General features: G+C 44.2%; 1 protein-coding gene across 1 annotated transcript in view; it reads right to left on the bottom strand.

Annotated features, from left to right (window-relative positions):
* TNRC18 (trinucleotide repeat containing 18) overlaps positions 1-18,299 on the bottom strand; it is a 392,145-nt gene that overhangs the window by 259,381 nt on the left and 114,465 nt on the right. Inside the window, 4 exon segments of the mRNA XM_077448715.1 lie at positions 2,690-3,520; positions 14,209-14,250; positions 14,253-14,366; positions 14,369-14,546. Of these exon segments, the coding sequence (XP_077304841.1) occupies positions 2,690-3,520; positions 14,209-14,250; positions 14,253-14,366; positions 14,369-14,546 (1,165 nt within the window).

The raw sequence follows: 18,299 nt of genomic DNA, 5'->3' as shown, positions 1-18,299 counted from the left end.
TGCTGGATGCTTTCTCAACTGCCCCTGAACTCTTCCAATGTTATCTTATGTGTACATGTACACAGGTTTGTCGTTTTTAGGCTTTTGTTTGAAGGCAATAAAATTAGTTCAGATGCCGAAGTTTCTGATGCCAAACGCGGCAATTCGCATTTAGCTGTGTTTCGTTTACAGCTGTTTTTCTTTTTGGGCTATTTTGAAAAAAAATTCTTCTAAACGCAAACGCGGCATGTAAAAGCGGCAAAATGGAAAAAGAGGTTGTAAAAACGTTCTGTGTACTTTAAGCCTTAACACAAGCTGGTGGCTGCAGTAGCAGCCTGTATTAAAACATATAGTTTTTTTAGAAATTGGCATAACCGGTTGACCCATTAAGAGGTACACTCATTGGACGTACGTAGTCCGAAAAGCTGAACCAGTTAAAGTGCATGACAGGAGGGAAATACAATGGCTTGTGTTGGAAAACGTTAGAGATTTGGCTATGCTGGCTCCAATAGTTCTAAGTCACAGGCACAAAACAAGCACAAGTTTAGGAAAATTGTCAGAATTTCTTATTTCTAATGCCTGTTCTGGGTCAGTGATTCAGAAAGCATTAAAGTAAAAGTGGCAGCACATACTAAGGGAAATTAGGATTATCAGACGAAAGTCAGGCTACATATTTCTCTGAAGACAATTATACCTTAAAGCTGAACTCTAGGCAGATATAAAAAACAAATGAACACAGCTTCGTAATCATACTACATCATTAATGGCAATTTTAATGCAAGCACCCGAATTTGACCTGGTATCATCTTGCAGTCCCTATACACCAGGGCTGGTATGCCAGACGAAGAAGCAACACAAGGAGCCAAATCAGTTTATATGTTGACAAGAAATATGCTGATAGGAAGAAATAGTGTGACAGAGATGAGCTCACTAGCAGAAATAAGTACTGTGTAGGAGATTGTTGGATTAAAGGCCAAGTTCACACTTCCCACAATGTTACACTTAAGGTGTAACGTGCAAATGCCCCTCCACCACTCCCACCGTGACAGTATTCAGGGGTAATTCTTGGAAAACACATATAATCACTTGAGGAATGTGTGAAAAGACAAGTTCCTGCACGGTTTATGGTTTTCGATCGGTTTCTTTTTCTCCCTACTTTTGCTGGGATATATGTCCTGTGAAGTCATGTATGTACGGTTATAATTTACCCTAATAAAACTGACATTCCATCTTGTAATTGTACATTTGCCTATGTTTATTGCGAATACTTTCAATAAGGCCAGTTTAAAAAAAAAAAAAAAGTAAAAAAAGAGAATGTGTGAAAACTTTAATGTTCCTATGGGCAGAGGTGATCTTTAACCTCTTCCTGCCCAAGGTACATCATATTACATCCTTGAATTTGAGCGGATATATCTGAATAATGCCTGCAGCTTTATTTCAGGCTTCCCAGCCTAGAGGCGAGATGTGGAGTCTTACTGACCCTATATCTTACTGTAAAGAGAACCAATCATGCCATATTCCTATTACAAGGGACGTTTACATGCCTTGTAATATGAATAAAAGTGATCAAAAACATATATTTTTTTTTTAAAGTCAAACTAATAAAAGAAAAGTAAAATTAAAGCGCCCCCATGTGCTCGCAAACAGAAGTGAATGCATACGCAAGTCCCCCCCACATATGAAGACAGTGTTCAAACCACACGTGAGGTATCACCGCAAACGTGAGAGTGAGAGCAATAATTCTAGCCCTAGACTTCTGTAACTCAAAACATGTAATCAATAAAAAAAAAATTTAAAGCGTCACCTATAGGGATTTTTAAGCACGGAAGTTTGGCGCCATTCCACAAGCGTGTGCAATTTTGAAACATGACCTGTTAGGTATCTATTTATTTATTCGGCGCAACTTCATCTTTCACATTACGAAAAAAATTTGGCTAACTTAAATTTTTATTTATTTTTTTAAGCATGAAGTGTTAGAAAAATTGCTGCACAAATACCGTGCATTGTATTCTCTAGGGTATTTTCTAAAAAAAATTATATAATGTTTGGTGATCATTTTCTAGAAAAAAAAAAATGAAATTTACATGGAGAGAAATTTCAGAATTTACATGGTTAAATTTCAACTCCAAGCTGCTAAAAGCACAGAAGAAACTCATACACAATAGCCAAAGCTCTGTCCGTCCAGTCCTGATATTTAAGCTGGCCATAGTTGAATAAAAATTTGGCAGGTTCAGCAGGGGATTTCAATCCCTCTATGGCCATTCCGTTCATGAGAAGTCAATCCAACGATCGAGGTCTCATGAACAAGTATGTTGGAAAACTATGCTTCCATCAGTGCATGCAGCTAATTGGCTGCAGCACTGAACAGTGTATTTTGAAGGTGGGGGAGTCCCGCTGTCAATATGATACAGCGGAGAAGATTCCCGCACTCACCTCAAATGTGTGGGGAATCTGTTCAGTTTTATTTTTTCATACAGCCAGTGGGCCATGCATGTCCAACTTTGGACAGCTATCCCTCACAACTTGTCCTGCTCTAGCACCTTGTGCTTTTGCCCTCCGCTCTCTGAGCTCTCCTATACAAATAGTAGACTGCAAAAGGCTTAAAATGCAAGTACTTGCAAACACAGTTTGGGTTTAGACAAATACATTTGAGCTCCCCTTTAATAAAACCAAGAAACACAACTTGGATAGGTCAAAGAAGCAAACTTACTGTCCACTTTTTTTCTTTTCTTCAGTTCAAGCTCAGCCATTTCACTCAGTAGAATGATGCCATGTAACAGAGTATGGTCTAAAGTCAAGTCAGGAGTCAGAATCACAGTGCCCAAAGGCAGCAGAGAGCTGGCTTCAGGCATTTCAGTTGCTGCAACTAGAACATTCATACCAGCCAATGGATCTTCCGTTTTGACATTTGTAGAGTTTGTGTCGCTATGTCCATCAGACATGTTTTCAGCTACGCAACTAAATATCCCGTCCGTGTCTCCTTCTGTACATTCTTTGCCAATTTCCACACTATTATCCATCATCTCATTTGAGGAGTGAGGTGGTAAAATGCTCTGAGGCACAACTATCATATTCATTTTGCAATTTTCATCTAGGGTTAAGGTGTCAGGAAAGTCAGTTTGAGTTGAACAAGTCTCTTTTCCTGCCCTCGGACTTGCCCCAGAAATGCAAAATGTTATGTTTTCCACTAAAGATTTATGGTCATTTTCTTCCATATCCATAACTTTAATTTCTTGTACAAGGCCTTTCTGGCATTCTATAGGTACTGAGCAAGATCCACTTTCATCTTGGAGGCTCTCTCTGCATGTTCCAGATACATCTTCTACTTTAATTATATTGTCCATTTCTTCACTTGTCTCAAAATCTTTTGTATTATGAGACATTGAATTCAAATTGAGCTCAGGAGTCTCTGTGCTTAATTCAGGCTGCTTGACAATAGGTACAAAACACTCATCTGAAACCTCATGTAATTGGTTTATGTAAGATAGATGATGTCGTACCGAAGATGATAGAGACTGAAATGGAAATCCTTGGGTGGTATCTGAAACATAAATTGAAAACATCTTACACAGAGCCACTTACTCATGTTGTTACAAATATTCCCAAAAGCTTCAAAAGAAAAAAAAAAAAAAAAAAAAACTTTGAAAGAGAACTCCAGTTGGGAAGCAACATTTGATCAAATACTGCATGTAGCAGCAATCTCCATCCAATATCCGAGTATGCGAAGCAGGCCTGTTATGAGGTGCTTACCTAAATACACCAACTGAAAAACCTCCAATTGCCTTCACATTTCAACTCAATGTGCACCATTAAAGTGGTTAACACACTTTCACACATTTACACAATTCATTCTCTTTATACAGTGCCCCACGGTCTGTGTTTTCTTTAAAAATGTCCTTCTTTACCGTATCTCACGGCGGCTCCCGTCCCTCACATTACCAACCGTGTCTCCTCTCTGACCGTCTGGATGAGATTTCCCCACTGACGTCAACGGGGCATGACGAGGAGAGGGGTGAGACAGCCGGTCACATGACTGCCGGGACCCCCTGTGATATACGGTAAAGGAGTCTTTTTTTTTTTTATAAAACACAGACAGCGGGGCACTGTATTAGGAGACAAAACAGGTAATATGCCAATAAGTTTGTTATTTCTGCAGCAGGAGGGGATGGGGCGGCACTGGCACTAGGTGACACACAGAGGGGGGAGCACAGATGAGACAGAGCAGGCTGCGGATCACGCAGGCACATAAACAGACCACAATGTCAGGGCTCAGAAGCCACAATTATCGTCTGTTTACATAGGGGAGAAACTGGCAGGATCAGCCAGGTTTTTTTTAGGCGTTACAGGGGTCCAAATTACACAACACAAGCACTGTGCTGTATAAAAAAGCTCAATTTTTTTTTTTTGTTAGGTTAACAAATGCTTTAACTCCCTGCTGTCAGAGACTAGGATCATATTTGATTTGTTTGCCACTTGCCTATTCATGTAACACTATCCACCCATGGTTCATGCAAACAGATTCAAACAGATTCCCATACATCTGCAAACTGGTAGCAGAAGAGCTGAGAACATGCCTAGTTATACATTGTAAAATCTGTGCAAAACATGGCTTTCTTACTGCCTTCAGTGGAATAGTTACACAAGGCCTTGTAAATTCCCAGGGAATTCCAAAAGATGCAAAATGTCACATGACCAATAGCCCAGAAGGTCCAACCTCATGTGATTTGACTGAGGGGTGTCTTACATGAGCTTGCATTTGTCAATATTCATTTGAAGATCTCACTGATGCAGACAATGAGATCCGTGGGGTGCATGAATAATGCAGAGCTTCTGACAGCCTGGGTTCGCATTATTGGGAACACAGACATTGCATGTGATTCGCACCGCATTGTTGTGCCTATCACATACAATGTCTGTGCAATGCAAATTCTGCCATACAGTTGTATGACTGAACTCGCATTGGAATCAAACAAAAAGATGCAGAAACCTTTTTTCCCCCTGCACTGGAATCGGATCGCATGGGTGTTCACATTGCGATCCCATCTGGGGGTGTCATTAACTTTGTATTGACACCCAAATTGGTTTGCAGAGGGCAGTGTGAACTGCCTGCAAGGCAGAGGTGATGCGGGAACCGGCACTAGAATCACACTGGCTCCCGTACGGCATAGTGTGAACCCAGACTGATGCAATCACACAGAGAAAAATACTGATTTGAAAGAGCATATAACCCCCTAAGTAAAATACAAAAAAAAATACTGCAAAAATTATTCGGAGGGGTAAAGTTTAATTTTAACTGTTTGACTCCAGAGGCAAAATTATCATAGTTAAAACAAATGAAACCCAATAGAAATGGCTACTGGTTCAGTGTATAAACAATTCCACTTTTAAAGCAGACCTTCATCCTAAACCTAACTGCCCTTGTGCCCTGCGCCTCTTCTCCCCTCCCTCTATTTAATCTGGATATTTTTATTTATTCAAATATCTACTTGTACTTCACGCCATCAGTTTTGCATTTCTTGCCTAGGCAAGAATGATGACTGCAAATCCCCTCCCCTACCCAAGATTTGCTGCAGAGCTTCAGTTCCGGACAGCCCGGCGGCACACCGGCGCATGCACAAGTTTTCCTGCACATACGCAAAGACAGGTGGCATGAAAGTCTGAAACCATTCCCGTACTTGCGCCCTAAGAGGAAACTTATGCTTATGCTAAAGGCATGATTTATTTTTTTTGTTGCAAATGCTCAGTCCAAGAGGGTGGTACAAGAAAGGAATTTTTATACATCATGTTGAATGCAAATGATGTGAAAGCGCAATTTACTTTCTATTTTGGAAATAAGGAAGAAGCATTTTTAAAGATTGTAATTATGGAAGAATGTAAGATTTTGATAATTAAAAGGTCATAAAGCAAACAGTTTCTACTAATCACTTAAGCATGTGGAAAATGGAAATTGACATCTCTGTAAATTCCATCTCTTATGAAATACAGTGCCTTGAAAAAGTATTCACACCTCTTGAAATTTTTACATTTTGTCATGTTACAACCAAAAAACGTAAATGTATTGTGATTTTATTTAAGAGGCCAACACAAAGTGGCACATAATTGCAAAGTGGAAGGAAAACGATAAAATGCTTTTCAAATATGTTATAAATAAATGTATGAAAAGTGTGGCGTGCAGTGAGTCAATACTTTGTAGAACCACCTTTCGCTGCAATGCAGGCCTGTACTGGCCATCGGGACTACTGGGAGATTCCTGGTGGGCCGATTGGCTCAGTGGGCCGCTGGGCCGGTTGTCAGACAGTGTACACTACACTTCTGTCTGCCGCGGCTAGACTCTCCATTTCTGTAGTAGTTTGTGTATAACGTCAGCCGTGGCCGCGGCTCTGCTCCAGCACCTGGGCCGCCACACAAGTACCACCCCCTCATGACGCTGCCACTCACTCCCCCTAACATTACTGGCAGCCTCCTTGTCCCAGCGCCGTGACGTCACTCACGGCCGGAGGGCGGAGGCGGCCCGGGGACATGGGAGGAGTCGGGGCGTAACAGCTGCTGCCCAGGCTTAGCTGCCTGGCCTGGGACTGCGTTCAAGAGGAGAAAGTGCTGCCGAGGAAGGACCAGAACGTTGCTTTGAGCAAGCCCAGGACTCCAGACAGCAGCACAGACAGTGTCAGGGACAAAGAAAAGTCCATCACCTCACCAGTGTCATTCGAGTAACAAGTAAGCACTAAGTAAGCTAATCGAATGCTATACTGGATGCAGGCTGCCATTGTCAGGGTCTGTGATATCTGTAATATGCAGCATGGTGGGGGGAGGGTGTAGGGGTAAATGTACTGCCACTGTCCACGGTAATTGATTCATAATTTAATATCACTGGCCACAGTAATTGATTAATAATTTAATGTCACTGGTCACTGTAATTGATCAATAATTTAATGTCACTGCCCACAGTAATTGATTAATAATTTAATGTCACTGTCCACGGTAATGAATTAATAATTTATTGTCACTGTCCACGGTAATGGATTAATAATTTATTGTCACTGGTCACTGTAATTGATTAATAATTTAATGTCACTGTCCACAGTAATTGATGAATAATTTAATGCCACTGGTCACGGTAATTGATAAATAATTTTACTGCCACTGGTCACGGTAATTGATGAATAATTTTAATGCCACTGGTCATGGTAATTGATGAATAATTTAATGCCACTGCCACGGTAACTGATTAATAATTTAATGCCACTGGTCACATTAATTGATTATTTAATGCCACTGGTCATGGTAACTGATGAATAATTTAATGCCACTGGTCACGGTAATTGATGAATAATTTACTGCCACTTGTCATGGTCACTGATGAATGAATTTGTGGCCACTGATGAATGAATGTACTTCCACTTGTAGTCATGGTCACTGATGAATTAATGTACTATCACTGCTGGTCATGATCACTGATGATGAATGAATGTACTGCCACTGGTCACTGATGCATTAATGGCTGACCACTGATTACCACTTGACCACTTTTTTTTTTTTTGCGCAATTGCGTATAGTTTATATACTGTTTTTGTGTGTGTTTGCAAAATTAAAGTGGGCCGGCCTGGATGAAGTCCAGGGCCAAATTTTTGTCCCAGTCCAGCCCTGCTGCAATGACAGCTGCAAGCCTTTTTGGGGATGTCTCTACCAGCTTTGCACATCTTGAGTGACCTTTTTGCTCATTCTTCTTTGCAAAATAGCTCAAGTTCTGTCGGATTGGATGGAGAACGCGTGTGCACAGCAATTTTCAAACCTTGTCACAGATTCTCAATTGGATTTAGGTCTGGACTTTGACAGGGCCTCTAACTCATGAATATGCTTTGATTTAAACCATTCCATTGTACCTCTGGCTATATGTTTAGGGTCATCCTGCTGGAAGGTGAACCTTTGACCCAGTCTCAAGTCTTTTGCTGACCCCAACAAGTTTTCTTCTAAGATTGCCCTGTATTTACTCCATCCATCTTTCCATCGCTTCTGGCCAGAGTCCCTGTCCCTGATGAAGAAAAGCATCCCCACAATATGATGCTGCTAAAACCATGTTTCACGGTGAGGGTGGTGTGTTCAGGGTTCGTTTTCCGTCACACATAGCATTTTGCTTTTAGGCCAAAAAGTCAAATTTTGGTCTCATTTGACTAGAGCACCTTCTTCCACGTTTGCTGTGTCCCCCCACAAGGCTTCTTACAAACTGCAAATGGGACTTCTTATGGCTTTCTTCTTGCCACTCTTCCATAAAGGCCAGATTTGTGGAGTTGCCATAGGCCAATTGGCTGCTTCTCTGATTAATGCACTCCTTGCCCAGTCTGTCAGTTTAGGTGGACGGCCGTGTCTTATTAGGTTTGCAGTTGTGCCATAGTCTCCATTTCTGATTGATGGATTGAACAGTGCTCCATGAGATGTTCAAAGCTTGAGATATTATTATTTTTTTTATAACCTAACCCTACTTTAAACTTCTCCACAACTTTATCCCTGACCTGTCTTGTGTGTTCCTTGTTTGTTCACTAAGATTCTCTAACAAACCTGAGTGCTTCACAGAACAGCTGTATTTATACCAAAATTAAATTACACACAGGCAGACTATTTACTAATTAGGTGACTTCTGAAGGCAATTGGTTCCACTAGAGTTTAGTTAGGTGTATCAGAGAAAAGGGGGCTGGATACAAATGCACTTTTCAGATATTTGTAAAAAAAACATTTGAAAACCATTTATCAATTTCCTTCCACTTCACAATTATGTGCCACTTTTTGTTGGTCTATCATATAAAATCCCAATAAAATACATTTATGTTTTTGGTTATAACATGACAAAATGTGGAAAATTCCAAAGGGTATGAATACTTTAAGGCACTGTAGTACAGGACACAGGAGTTGATTCTTAGACCATGGATTATATGCAGTTACCATAAGGTGCACAAAAGTGTACCCATATAGTCCTGCATACTCATAGAGGCTTCAATTTGTTAGCAAGTAGTAAGGAGATCAGAGAAAGAGGGAAGAGAACGGTGTCCTTTACTGTAGTGTAGTTTATTCTTAGATCATGGGACAACCCCAAACAATAGGCCAAAGGGTTGGCAAATATTTAGCCAAAACAGCAACATACCCACAAGAAAAAATAAGGAGGGTCAACAGAAAGATGACAGCAGAAGCACTGCTTCAGTGGTATATGGTTCCCTCCAGGATAGCCAAACTTGCACCAATGCGCCTCGGACGGGTGCTTCAACAGATGGGTTTTAGAAAGAGCAGGGGCAGAGAGAGAGAGCGAGAGAAAGAGCGGGGGCAGAGAGAGAGAAAGAGCGGGGGCAGAGAGAGAGAAAGAGCGGGGGCAGACAGAGAAAGAGCGGGGGCAGACAGAGAAAGAGCGGGGGCAGACAGAGAAAGAGCGGGGGCAGACAGAGAAAGAGCGGGGGCAGACAGAGAAAGAGCGGGGGCAGACAGAGAAAGAGCGGGGGCAGACAGAGAAAGAGCGGGGGCAGACAGAGAAAGAGCGGGGGCAGACAGAGAAAGAGCGGGGGCAGACAGAGAAAGAGCGGGGGCAGACAGAGAAAGAGCGGGGGCAGACAGAGAAAGAGCGGGGGCAGACAGAGAAAGAGCGGGGGCAGACAGAGAAAGAGCGGGGGCAGACAGAGAAAGAGCGGGGGCAGACAGAGAAAGAGCGGGGGCAGACAGAGAAAGAGCGGGGGCAGACAGAGAAAGAGCGGGGGCAGAGAGCGAGCGCAAGAGCGGGGGCAGGGAGAGAGCGCAAGAGCGGGGGCAGGGTGAGAGCGCAAGAGCGGGGGCAGGGTGAGAGCGCAAGAGCGGGGGCAGGGTGAGAGCGCAAGAGCGGGGGCAGGGTGAGAGCGCAAGAGCGGGGGCAGGGTGAGAGCGCAAGAGCGGGGGCAGGGTGAGAGCGCAAGAGCGGGGGCAGGGTGAGAGCGCAAGAGCGGGGGCAGGGTGAGAGCGCAAGAGCGGGGGCAGGGTGAGAGCGCAAGAGCGGGGGCAGGGTGAGAGCGCAAGAGCGGGGGCAGGGTGAGAGCGCAAGAGCGGGGGCAGGGTGAGAGCGCAAGAGCGGGGGCAGGGAGAGAGCGCAAGAGCGGGGGCAGGGAGAGAGCGCAAGAGCGGGGGCAGGGAGAGAGCGCAAGAGCGGGGGCAGAGAGAGAGAAAGAGCGTGAGAGAAAGAGCGGGGGCAGAGAGAGAGAAAGAGCGTGAGAGAAAGAGCGGGGGCAGAGAGAGAGAGAGAAAGAGCGAGGGGCAGAGAGCGAGGGGAAGAGAGAGAGCAGGGCAGGGAGAGAGAGAGAAAGGGGCAGAGAGAAAGGGGCAGAGAGAGAGAGAGAGTGGGGGCAGAGGTAGAGAGTGTGTGGGGGCAGAGAGAGAGAGTGTGGGGGCAGAGGTAGAGAGAGAGTGTGGGGGCAGAGGTAGAGAGTGTGGGGGCAGAGGTAGAGAGAGTGTGTGGGGGCAGAGGTAGAGAGAGAGTGTGGGGGCAGAGGTAGAGAGAGTGTGTGGGGGCAGAGGTAGAGAGAGAGTGTGGGGGCAGAGGTAGAGAGAGAGTGTGGGGGCAGAGGGAGAGAGAGAGTGTGGGGGCAGAGGGAGAGAGAGAGTGTGGGGGCAGAGGGAGAGAGAGAGTGTGGGGGCAGAGGTAGAGAGAGAGTGTGGGGGCAGAGGTAGAGAGAGAGTGTGGGGGCAGAGGTAGAGAGAGAGTGTGGGGGCAGAGGGAGAGAGGGGGGGGGGGGGAAGAGGGAGAGAGAGAGGGTGGGGGAAGAGGGAGAGAGAGGGTGGGGAAGAGGGAGAGAGAGAGAGAGAGAGAGAGAGAGAGGGTGGGGAAGAGGGAGAGAGAGAGAGAGAGAGAGAGAGAGAGAGGGTGGGGAAGAGGGAGAGAGAGAGAGAGAGAGAGAGAGAGGGTGGGGAAGAGGGAGAGAGAGAGAGAGAGAGAGAGGGTGGGGAAGAGGGAGAGAGAGAGAGAGAGAGAGGGTGGGGAAGAGGGAGAGAGGGAGAGAGAGAGAGAGAGGGTGGGGAAGAGGGAGAGAGGGAGAGAGAGAGAGAGAGGGTGGGGAAGAGGGAGAGAGGGAGAGAGAGAGAGAGAGGGTGGGGAAGAGGGAGAGAGAGAGAGAGAGAGAGAGAGGGTGGGGAAGAGGGAGAGAGAGAGAGAGAGAGAGAGAGGGTGGGGAAGAGGGAGAGAGAGAGAGAGAGAGAGAGAGAGAGGGTGGGGAAGAGGGAGAGAGAGAGAGAGAGAGAGAGAGAGGGTGGGGAAGAGGGAGAGAGAGAGAGAGAGAGAGAGAGAGGGTGGGGAAGAGGGAGAGAGAGAGAGAGAGAGAGGGTGGGGAAGAGGGAGAGAGAGAGAGAGAGAGAGGAAGAGAGAGAGAGAGAGAGGGTGGGGAAGAGGGAGAGAGAGAGAGAGAGAGGGTGGGAAGAGGGAGAGAGAGAGAGAGGTGGGGAGAGAGAGAGAGGGTGGGGAAGAGGGGAGAGAGGGGGGAGAGGGAGAGAGGGGGGGAATATTGAGAGGGGAGAGGGGAGAAGGGGAGAGAGGGGAGAGATGGGGGAGAGAGAGGGGAGAGGGGGGAAGAGGGGGGGAAGAGGGAGGAGAGGGGGGAGAGGGAGAGAGAGGGGGAAGAGAAGGAGGGGAGAGAGGGAGAGAGAGAGGGAGAGAGAGGGGGGGAAGAGGGAGAGAGAGAGGGGGGGAAGAGGGAGAGAGAGAGGGGGGAAGAGGGAGAGAGAGAGGGGGGGAGAGGGAGAGAGAGAGAGGGGGAAGAGGAGAGGAGGGGGGGGAGGGAGGAGAGAGAGGGGAAAGGGAGAGAGGGTGGGAGAGGGGGAGGGAGAGGGGGAGAGGGGGAGGGAGAGGGGAGAGGGAGAGGGGGAGAGGGGGAGGGAGAGGGGGAGGGAGAGGGGGAGGGAGAGGGAGAGAGGGGGGAGAGGGAGAGAGGGGGGGAGAGGGAGAGAGGGGGGAGGGAGAGAGAGAGGGGGAAGAGGGAGAGAGAGGGCGGGGAAGAGGGAGAGAGAGGGAGAGGGAGAGAGAGGGTGGGAGAGGGAGAGGGAGAGAGAGAGGGAACTAGTAAAGAAGCCCAGGTACTACAGCGGTTTAATCTCTCCCCAAGTGGCTTTACCCAGGCTGCACTGAAACTGAAAGGGGCAACAAAGTAAAATACAAACATCTACTTTATTATCACAAATATATAGTAAAGCAAAAAAAAAAAAAAAAAAAAAAAGAGGGGAAGATACAAGAGAAAAATCACATGCTAGGCTATAAAATAGGGGACAAGCCCCAATAACCTACAACAGTAGCAGTCTGGTGAGCGCCTTCGAGTAAACACTGCGACAAGGTACTGAAGAGTACCATAGTTACATAGTAGGTGAAATTGAAAAAAAGACACAAGTCCATCCTATGTGTGTGATTGTATGTCAGTATTACACTGTATATCTCTGTATGTTGCGGTTGTTCAGGTGCTCATCTTATAGTTTTTTTAAACCATCGATGCTGCCCCGCCCCCCCCCCCCACTTAATTCCACATCGTTGCCACTATTACAGTAAAGAAACCTCTATGCAGTGTAAGGTTAAACCTCTTTTCTAATTTTAGATTTTAGTGAGTGGCCATGTCTTATTAAACTCCCTTCCACGAAAAAGTTTTATCCCTATTGTGTCACCAGTCACCAGTATGGTATTTGTAAATTGAAATCTTATCCCCTCTCGAGCGTCTCTTGTCCATAGAGAATAAGTTCAGCACTCAAAACCTTTCTTCATAACTGATATCCTCCAAACTCTTTTATTAGCTTTATTGTCCTCCTTTGTACTCGCTCCATTTCCAGTACATCCTTCCTGAGGACTGGTGCCCAGAACTGGACAGCATACTCCAGGTGAAGCGGGACCAAAGTCTTGTAGAGTGGAGAATGATCCTTGGAGTTAATCTCCTTTTTAATGCATGCCACTATTCTGTTCGCTTTGTTAGGCTCAGTAATGGCATGCAATGCCAAGCTGCTGCTATCATCTACTAGGATCCCCGATCCTTTTCCATCCTAGATTCCCTCCAGAGTTCATCCCCTAGTGAGTAGATTGCATTCATGTTTGCCACCAAATTTCATTATTTTAAATTTTTCTACATTAAACCTCATTTGTCATGTAGTTGCACACCCCCATTAATTTGTTCAGATCTTCTTGCAAGGTTTCCACATCCTACGGAGAAGTTATTGCCCTGCTTAGCTTAGTTTTGTCAGCAAATACCAATACCAATGTAGGATCTACACCCCTCAGGTGGGCATACTCCTAGGAGTCTTTAGGGACAGGATTACTCCAGCAACCTGGACCGGTAAAGCACTCAATGGGTAATTAAAGAAGGTTCATTGGATGCCGTGAAAGTGGCAAAGCTGGGTTCAGTGCTCCAGGGTCACATTAAAAGCCAGCCCCGTATCTTCCTCATAGCGGGGTCCAGATACTGCCATCAAGGCAGTGTAGAGGAGCAGCTTACCCTGAAAAATGCAAAGGAAGCTCTCTTTGTTCCACAAAAAAAAAAAAAAAAAAAAAAAAACTTGGTTGAAGAGAAAAAAAGGGTTTGAAACACTAGCAGAGAACTGAAGCGTAATGAGAGTATGAGAGGTTACATTGCCATCACTGACCTAGTGTAATAGAAATCATTACAACCTTATTAAATGATTAACAACCTATGTATAGTGGCTACTATCCTCTCTTCACTATATTACACTTAGACCCCTTTCACACTGAGGCACTTTGCAGGCGCCACAGCGCTAAAAATAGTGCCTGCAAAGCACCCTGAAACAGCCGCTGCCATCTCTCGAGTGTAAAAACCCAAGGTCTTTCACACTGGAGCAATGCGCGTGCAGGACAGTCAAAAAAGTCCTGTAAGCCATAACTTTGGAGCGCTGTAGGATCGGTGTATTTATCGCTCCTAAAGCGCCCCATCCCATAGAAAACAATGGGGCAGCACTGCAAAGCGCCGCTGCAGGTGGGTTTGCAGCGCTGCCTGATCTTTATAGATGTGCTTAGCGCTTCGCCAGCTTCATTGGCTATGGCTATACTACTGCTTTTTAATCAGCTGCAGCTGTAACATATTGCTCCATGCTTTTAGCTGACTGTTGGGATCCATGTTTACCTCAAATTAAAAATCATTTTGCAAGGCTATTATAACGTGTAATTTTAAATGCTGAGAAATCTGGATTTAGCAGACAGCTGTAAAATTATTATTGCTAGCTCAAAAAAAAAAAAGTTAAAACAACCTTCATTTAGAGATGAGTCGGGTTTTATATTCATCCCTTTTGCATCTCTTCATTATCCTTAACCTTGTTTGGCAAAATACTAGCCGAAACTGCAGGATGCAAGTCAGGATTTTTAGAGGTGTGCATATCATGGTCTTGCTGTGTTATTTCTTCGGTTTATTTGAAAGTGGAAACAATTTGAGACGGATGGGCGATAAATCAAACGCTTGGCCACAGGATGTTGAGGATGCCTGAGAAATCAATTTCTTCTGGACTGGCCCTGAGCTGCATAGTGGGCTTGGATGTCTGGCTTCTGATGTGTTCTCCACAGCTCTTTCCTCGCCTACTTTTGTGGGCTCCTGGATAGAAACAAAAATGAAGAAATCCCATAATAATACCCCATATAGTTAAACTAAGTGCAACATTCCTATTCAAAACACAGTTCCGGAGAACCTAAAGCAAAAACAATCTCTGGAAAAGTTTTTCTGGATACTTAGAAAACTTTTCAGCCCAACAGTATAGAAATGCTTCTACAGCAATGGAGAATATCACACATCACTCTGCCAATATTATCTCATGTTTCATTTGGAGAAATTAGAAATATTTCCCATGTAAATTACACAAACATTTTGCCCACATCACCCCCCAACTACTGGAGATTTAATGGCAAAACAGGCAATAGGATACATATCATCTAGTCCTGCAGTCAAACAATTTTTTTTGGAACAACGTTAGGGAAACCGTCAAAAACACTCACTGAACCAGTTGCTCTGGAACAAGAACCGGCTCCACATATTTGTGACACAACAAGAAGTTCTGCAGAAAAAAAATGTGCAAATGGATACTCATAATATAATGCATCTGAAAAGTATTCACAGCACTTCACTTTTTCACTTTCCAGATGCACTGTAATGCAACTTGGGCCTGTGTACCTAGCAGTGTGGAAATAGACCCAACCTTCTATCACACGACTAAAGGAGGCATATTGTATGGAATGCAATCTCTCTCTCTCCCTGCAGAACAGAGGAGAACAATTCAGAAAGACCTGGTATTAGTGGTTCATGTTTGCCGCTTCTGAGGAGTATAATTGTAGGGGAAGCCTCTGGGAGACAGGCTCTACCTGTTGGCAGCAAATCCACCTAGCGAAGCTTGTGAATTCTGTGTGGTTTTAAAGGTCACCTGCCACGGGACCTACAGATTTATAGCACCCTTTGACCACACAATGTTGCAAGTAGATGTGACAAATTCTGCTGCTTTCTTTCCTGAATGGTGCAAATGCATTCATAATGAAACCTGCCTGGTTGGCATGCCATGAAGAAAAATACATTACCACTCTGTACCTGATATCTGTACTTTTTATATTTCTGTAGCTTTGTAAAATGACTGAAAACAGGAACATATTATGAAACTACTTATATACTGTAAAGGTGCAGTGGGCAAATATAGTCATGCTCTTGGTATTGTTTTAACAGCCGGCAATTTGCTCTTTTGTAGTATTTTGAAATTGGTTAGGCAAAATTATAATCTCCTCAGATCAGTTTTACAAAAGTACCATGATCTGTGCTTGATTAGATGCAGTGGAAAGTAAAGGCAACAATATGGAACCAAGACTCCTAATGTCTCAATAAAGAGAGCTCATCACTTGACCATGCTATCATCATAGGGTACTTTTGTTAGCCCCCTTGGTAATAACAATAAAGTGGAAAAAAAATATGTTTCTAGAATAAATTGTACACAGTATGGCGTCAAAGCTCAACTCCACTTTACAATATGATGACCAGCACTTCCACCACTAAGGGCTTCATCTTCAGATGTTACGCTATGTCGCCAAAGGAGTTCCTTGAAGTCCTTCCCTCTGAAAGTGTAAAAACAGTAGACCTTGGCCCCCTCATAGGGGATCAGTGGGAAGAGGCATTGCAAGAGGTACAACAGTGCTACAGGACTTGAACCTAAACACTGCATCCTAGATGACATTCAACTGTCTGCCTATGGAAGCAGTAGCTTATTCCAGGCTTGGGGGGTTCTCTTAAGGCACTGGACGTCACTAGACCTTTCTTTCCAAAATAAATGGCTGCAATGTATGGGGGACACTTTGGTTAGAGAACTAAATATATATATACACACACCAACATATGGATTGCCCCACAAATAAGAGAACCTCTGGGGTCCCTGGCTGGGCACTCCAAGCTGGAGCCCACTTGACCTAGTAATGGACAGGCTACTAGTTAGAAAACATGCACCTCTGAAGTATTTTGCCCTATAATGTCTGGAAGTCTTCTTGTATGCTAAATGTATGGGCTGCTGTAAGTTCTCCATCTCTGTAATATGCTATGCTCAAATTTACTGTTGGGTTCTAGGTTGTATGTGCACTAGTTTGTACAACACTGGCAATTATCAAGAAAAAAAAATGCAGATTTTAACACGAGAAAAATGTAAAAATTACACAGGTAGAGAAGTAAACAACATAATTGAAAGATACCCTAAAGCTGCACAAGTGTTACAGGTCAGTACAATATAGTTCTTTAACCATTTTCCTGCTATGGACTTAAGGATGTCAGAACAGAATTACTTCCAGCTGGCCAGCTGAGTAAACCCTTACATTCAAAACAGTTTTTAGAGGCTGAAAGTTTATAGTTGCTTCAGCTATCTGATGCCCAGGACCACCTGCATTTATGATAGATGTTGTCGATGGCTAACAACCCTCTAATCACATGCATTCTTTTTTTATATTTAACACCATTACCTTAGGCCGTTGTTCATCACAATATAAAACAAAACAGGAGCAACCATTGGGTGGCTGCACAGGAGAATGCAGAAAACTTTTAAATGGATGTGATCACATTCATTAATAAAGATTTTTGTAGTCTGCCTTTCTGGTTGCATGTGGTTCGCTGAGAAAGAGACGAGTTAAGAGTGCTGAATCCCAGGAGGGGAAGGAGAAGACCATACCAGGGTTTATCGCAAGAGTGGTATTTGAATAGAGCCTACTTTACTCATCTTTTAGGTGAGCAGGTCTTTCAACTGGTGGTGGTGTGCACTTTTGTTTTTATAATTGGATTGGTGGATTGGATTGTTGACTGAAGAGCACAGCGGTGGTTACACATATTATGGACTGAATTTTTTTCATCACATTGGGATTTAGATGTAAAAGACTTTATTAAGGGCACATAGTCTATAAGAATATAAAGATTTTTATTCAGTGGCACTGCACTATATAAGCTATAAGGCTGCATTCACACCTGAGCGTAGCGTTTTCAAGCAGAAAATCGCACAAATTTACCACGATTGTGCTTTGTTTTTTACCGCGATTTCGCAGCGTTTTGCCGCGATTTTATGCAGGGCAAAAGGTCACCAATGTAAAAAGAATAAAAACGCCCAAATCTGCTCGATTCGAACGACAAAAAAGGGTCCAGAACTTGTTTGAGCTTCAGGCATTCGGCTTCAGGCGGCATGGAGTGGAGATGTGAACCATCTCCATTCACAATAATAGATTTTTTCCCCTCTAGCGTTTTGTAGCTTCAGGCTTCCAGCTACAAAACGCTCAGGTGTGAATGGGGCTTTAACATGAATACAGTTGTATCTTTTGGAATTCGTAAGAATATTTGACTTTTTGCATTTTGTATGTATTTTAAAGAGGCTCCCACCCAATTTCTAACTCCTATACTAACTACCCCTTGAAAGAAAGATGCATAAACCTACTTATTCTCAGAGCACTCCGGTCTGGTCTTGTGATATCCCCAGTGGCCAGCTTCAGAAGAGAGGAGAGAGCATTGACAACAGATGGTATGTCTGGGTGGTGATAGGATTACTATTGAGAATCTACTGTTGGCTGTCTCTCCTCTTCCTGAAGCCAGCCGTTAGGAACTGATCACCTGTTTAGATCAGAGCTCCCTGAAAATAGGCATGTTAAGTATAAGCAATTTTCCTTCTACAGGGTAGGTAGTATAGGTGTTAGAAGGGGGTGGAAGCCATTTCAAGCATAGTTGGTTCTAGGCGAGACTTCCACTTTAAGAAAATATATGGTTTGTGGGATAGGGAGAGGGTAGAGCTGCACAATTCTGGTTAAAATGAGAATCACAATTTATTTACTTGCAATAAAGATCACAATTTTC

Source organism: Lithobates pipiens, unplaced genomic scaffold (assembly GCF_037356315.1).
Source record: "Lithobates pipiens isolate NorthernLeopardFrog02 unplaced genomic scaffold, aLitPip1_a1.2 Scaffold_22, whole genome shotgun sequence".
Classification (NCBI taxonomy): Eukaryota; Metazoa; Chordata; class Amphibia; order Anura; family Ranidae; genus Lithobates; species Lithobates pipiens.
Note: the sequence above shows the minus strand (reverse complement) of the source record. Positions and strands in the feature narration are given on the sequence as shown.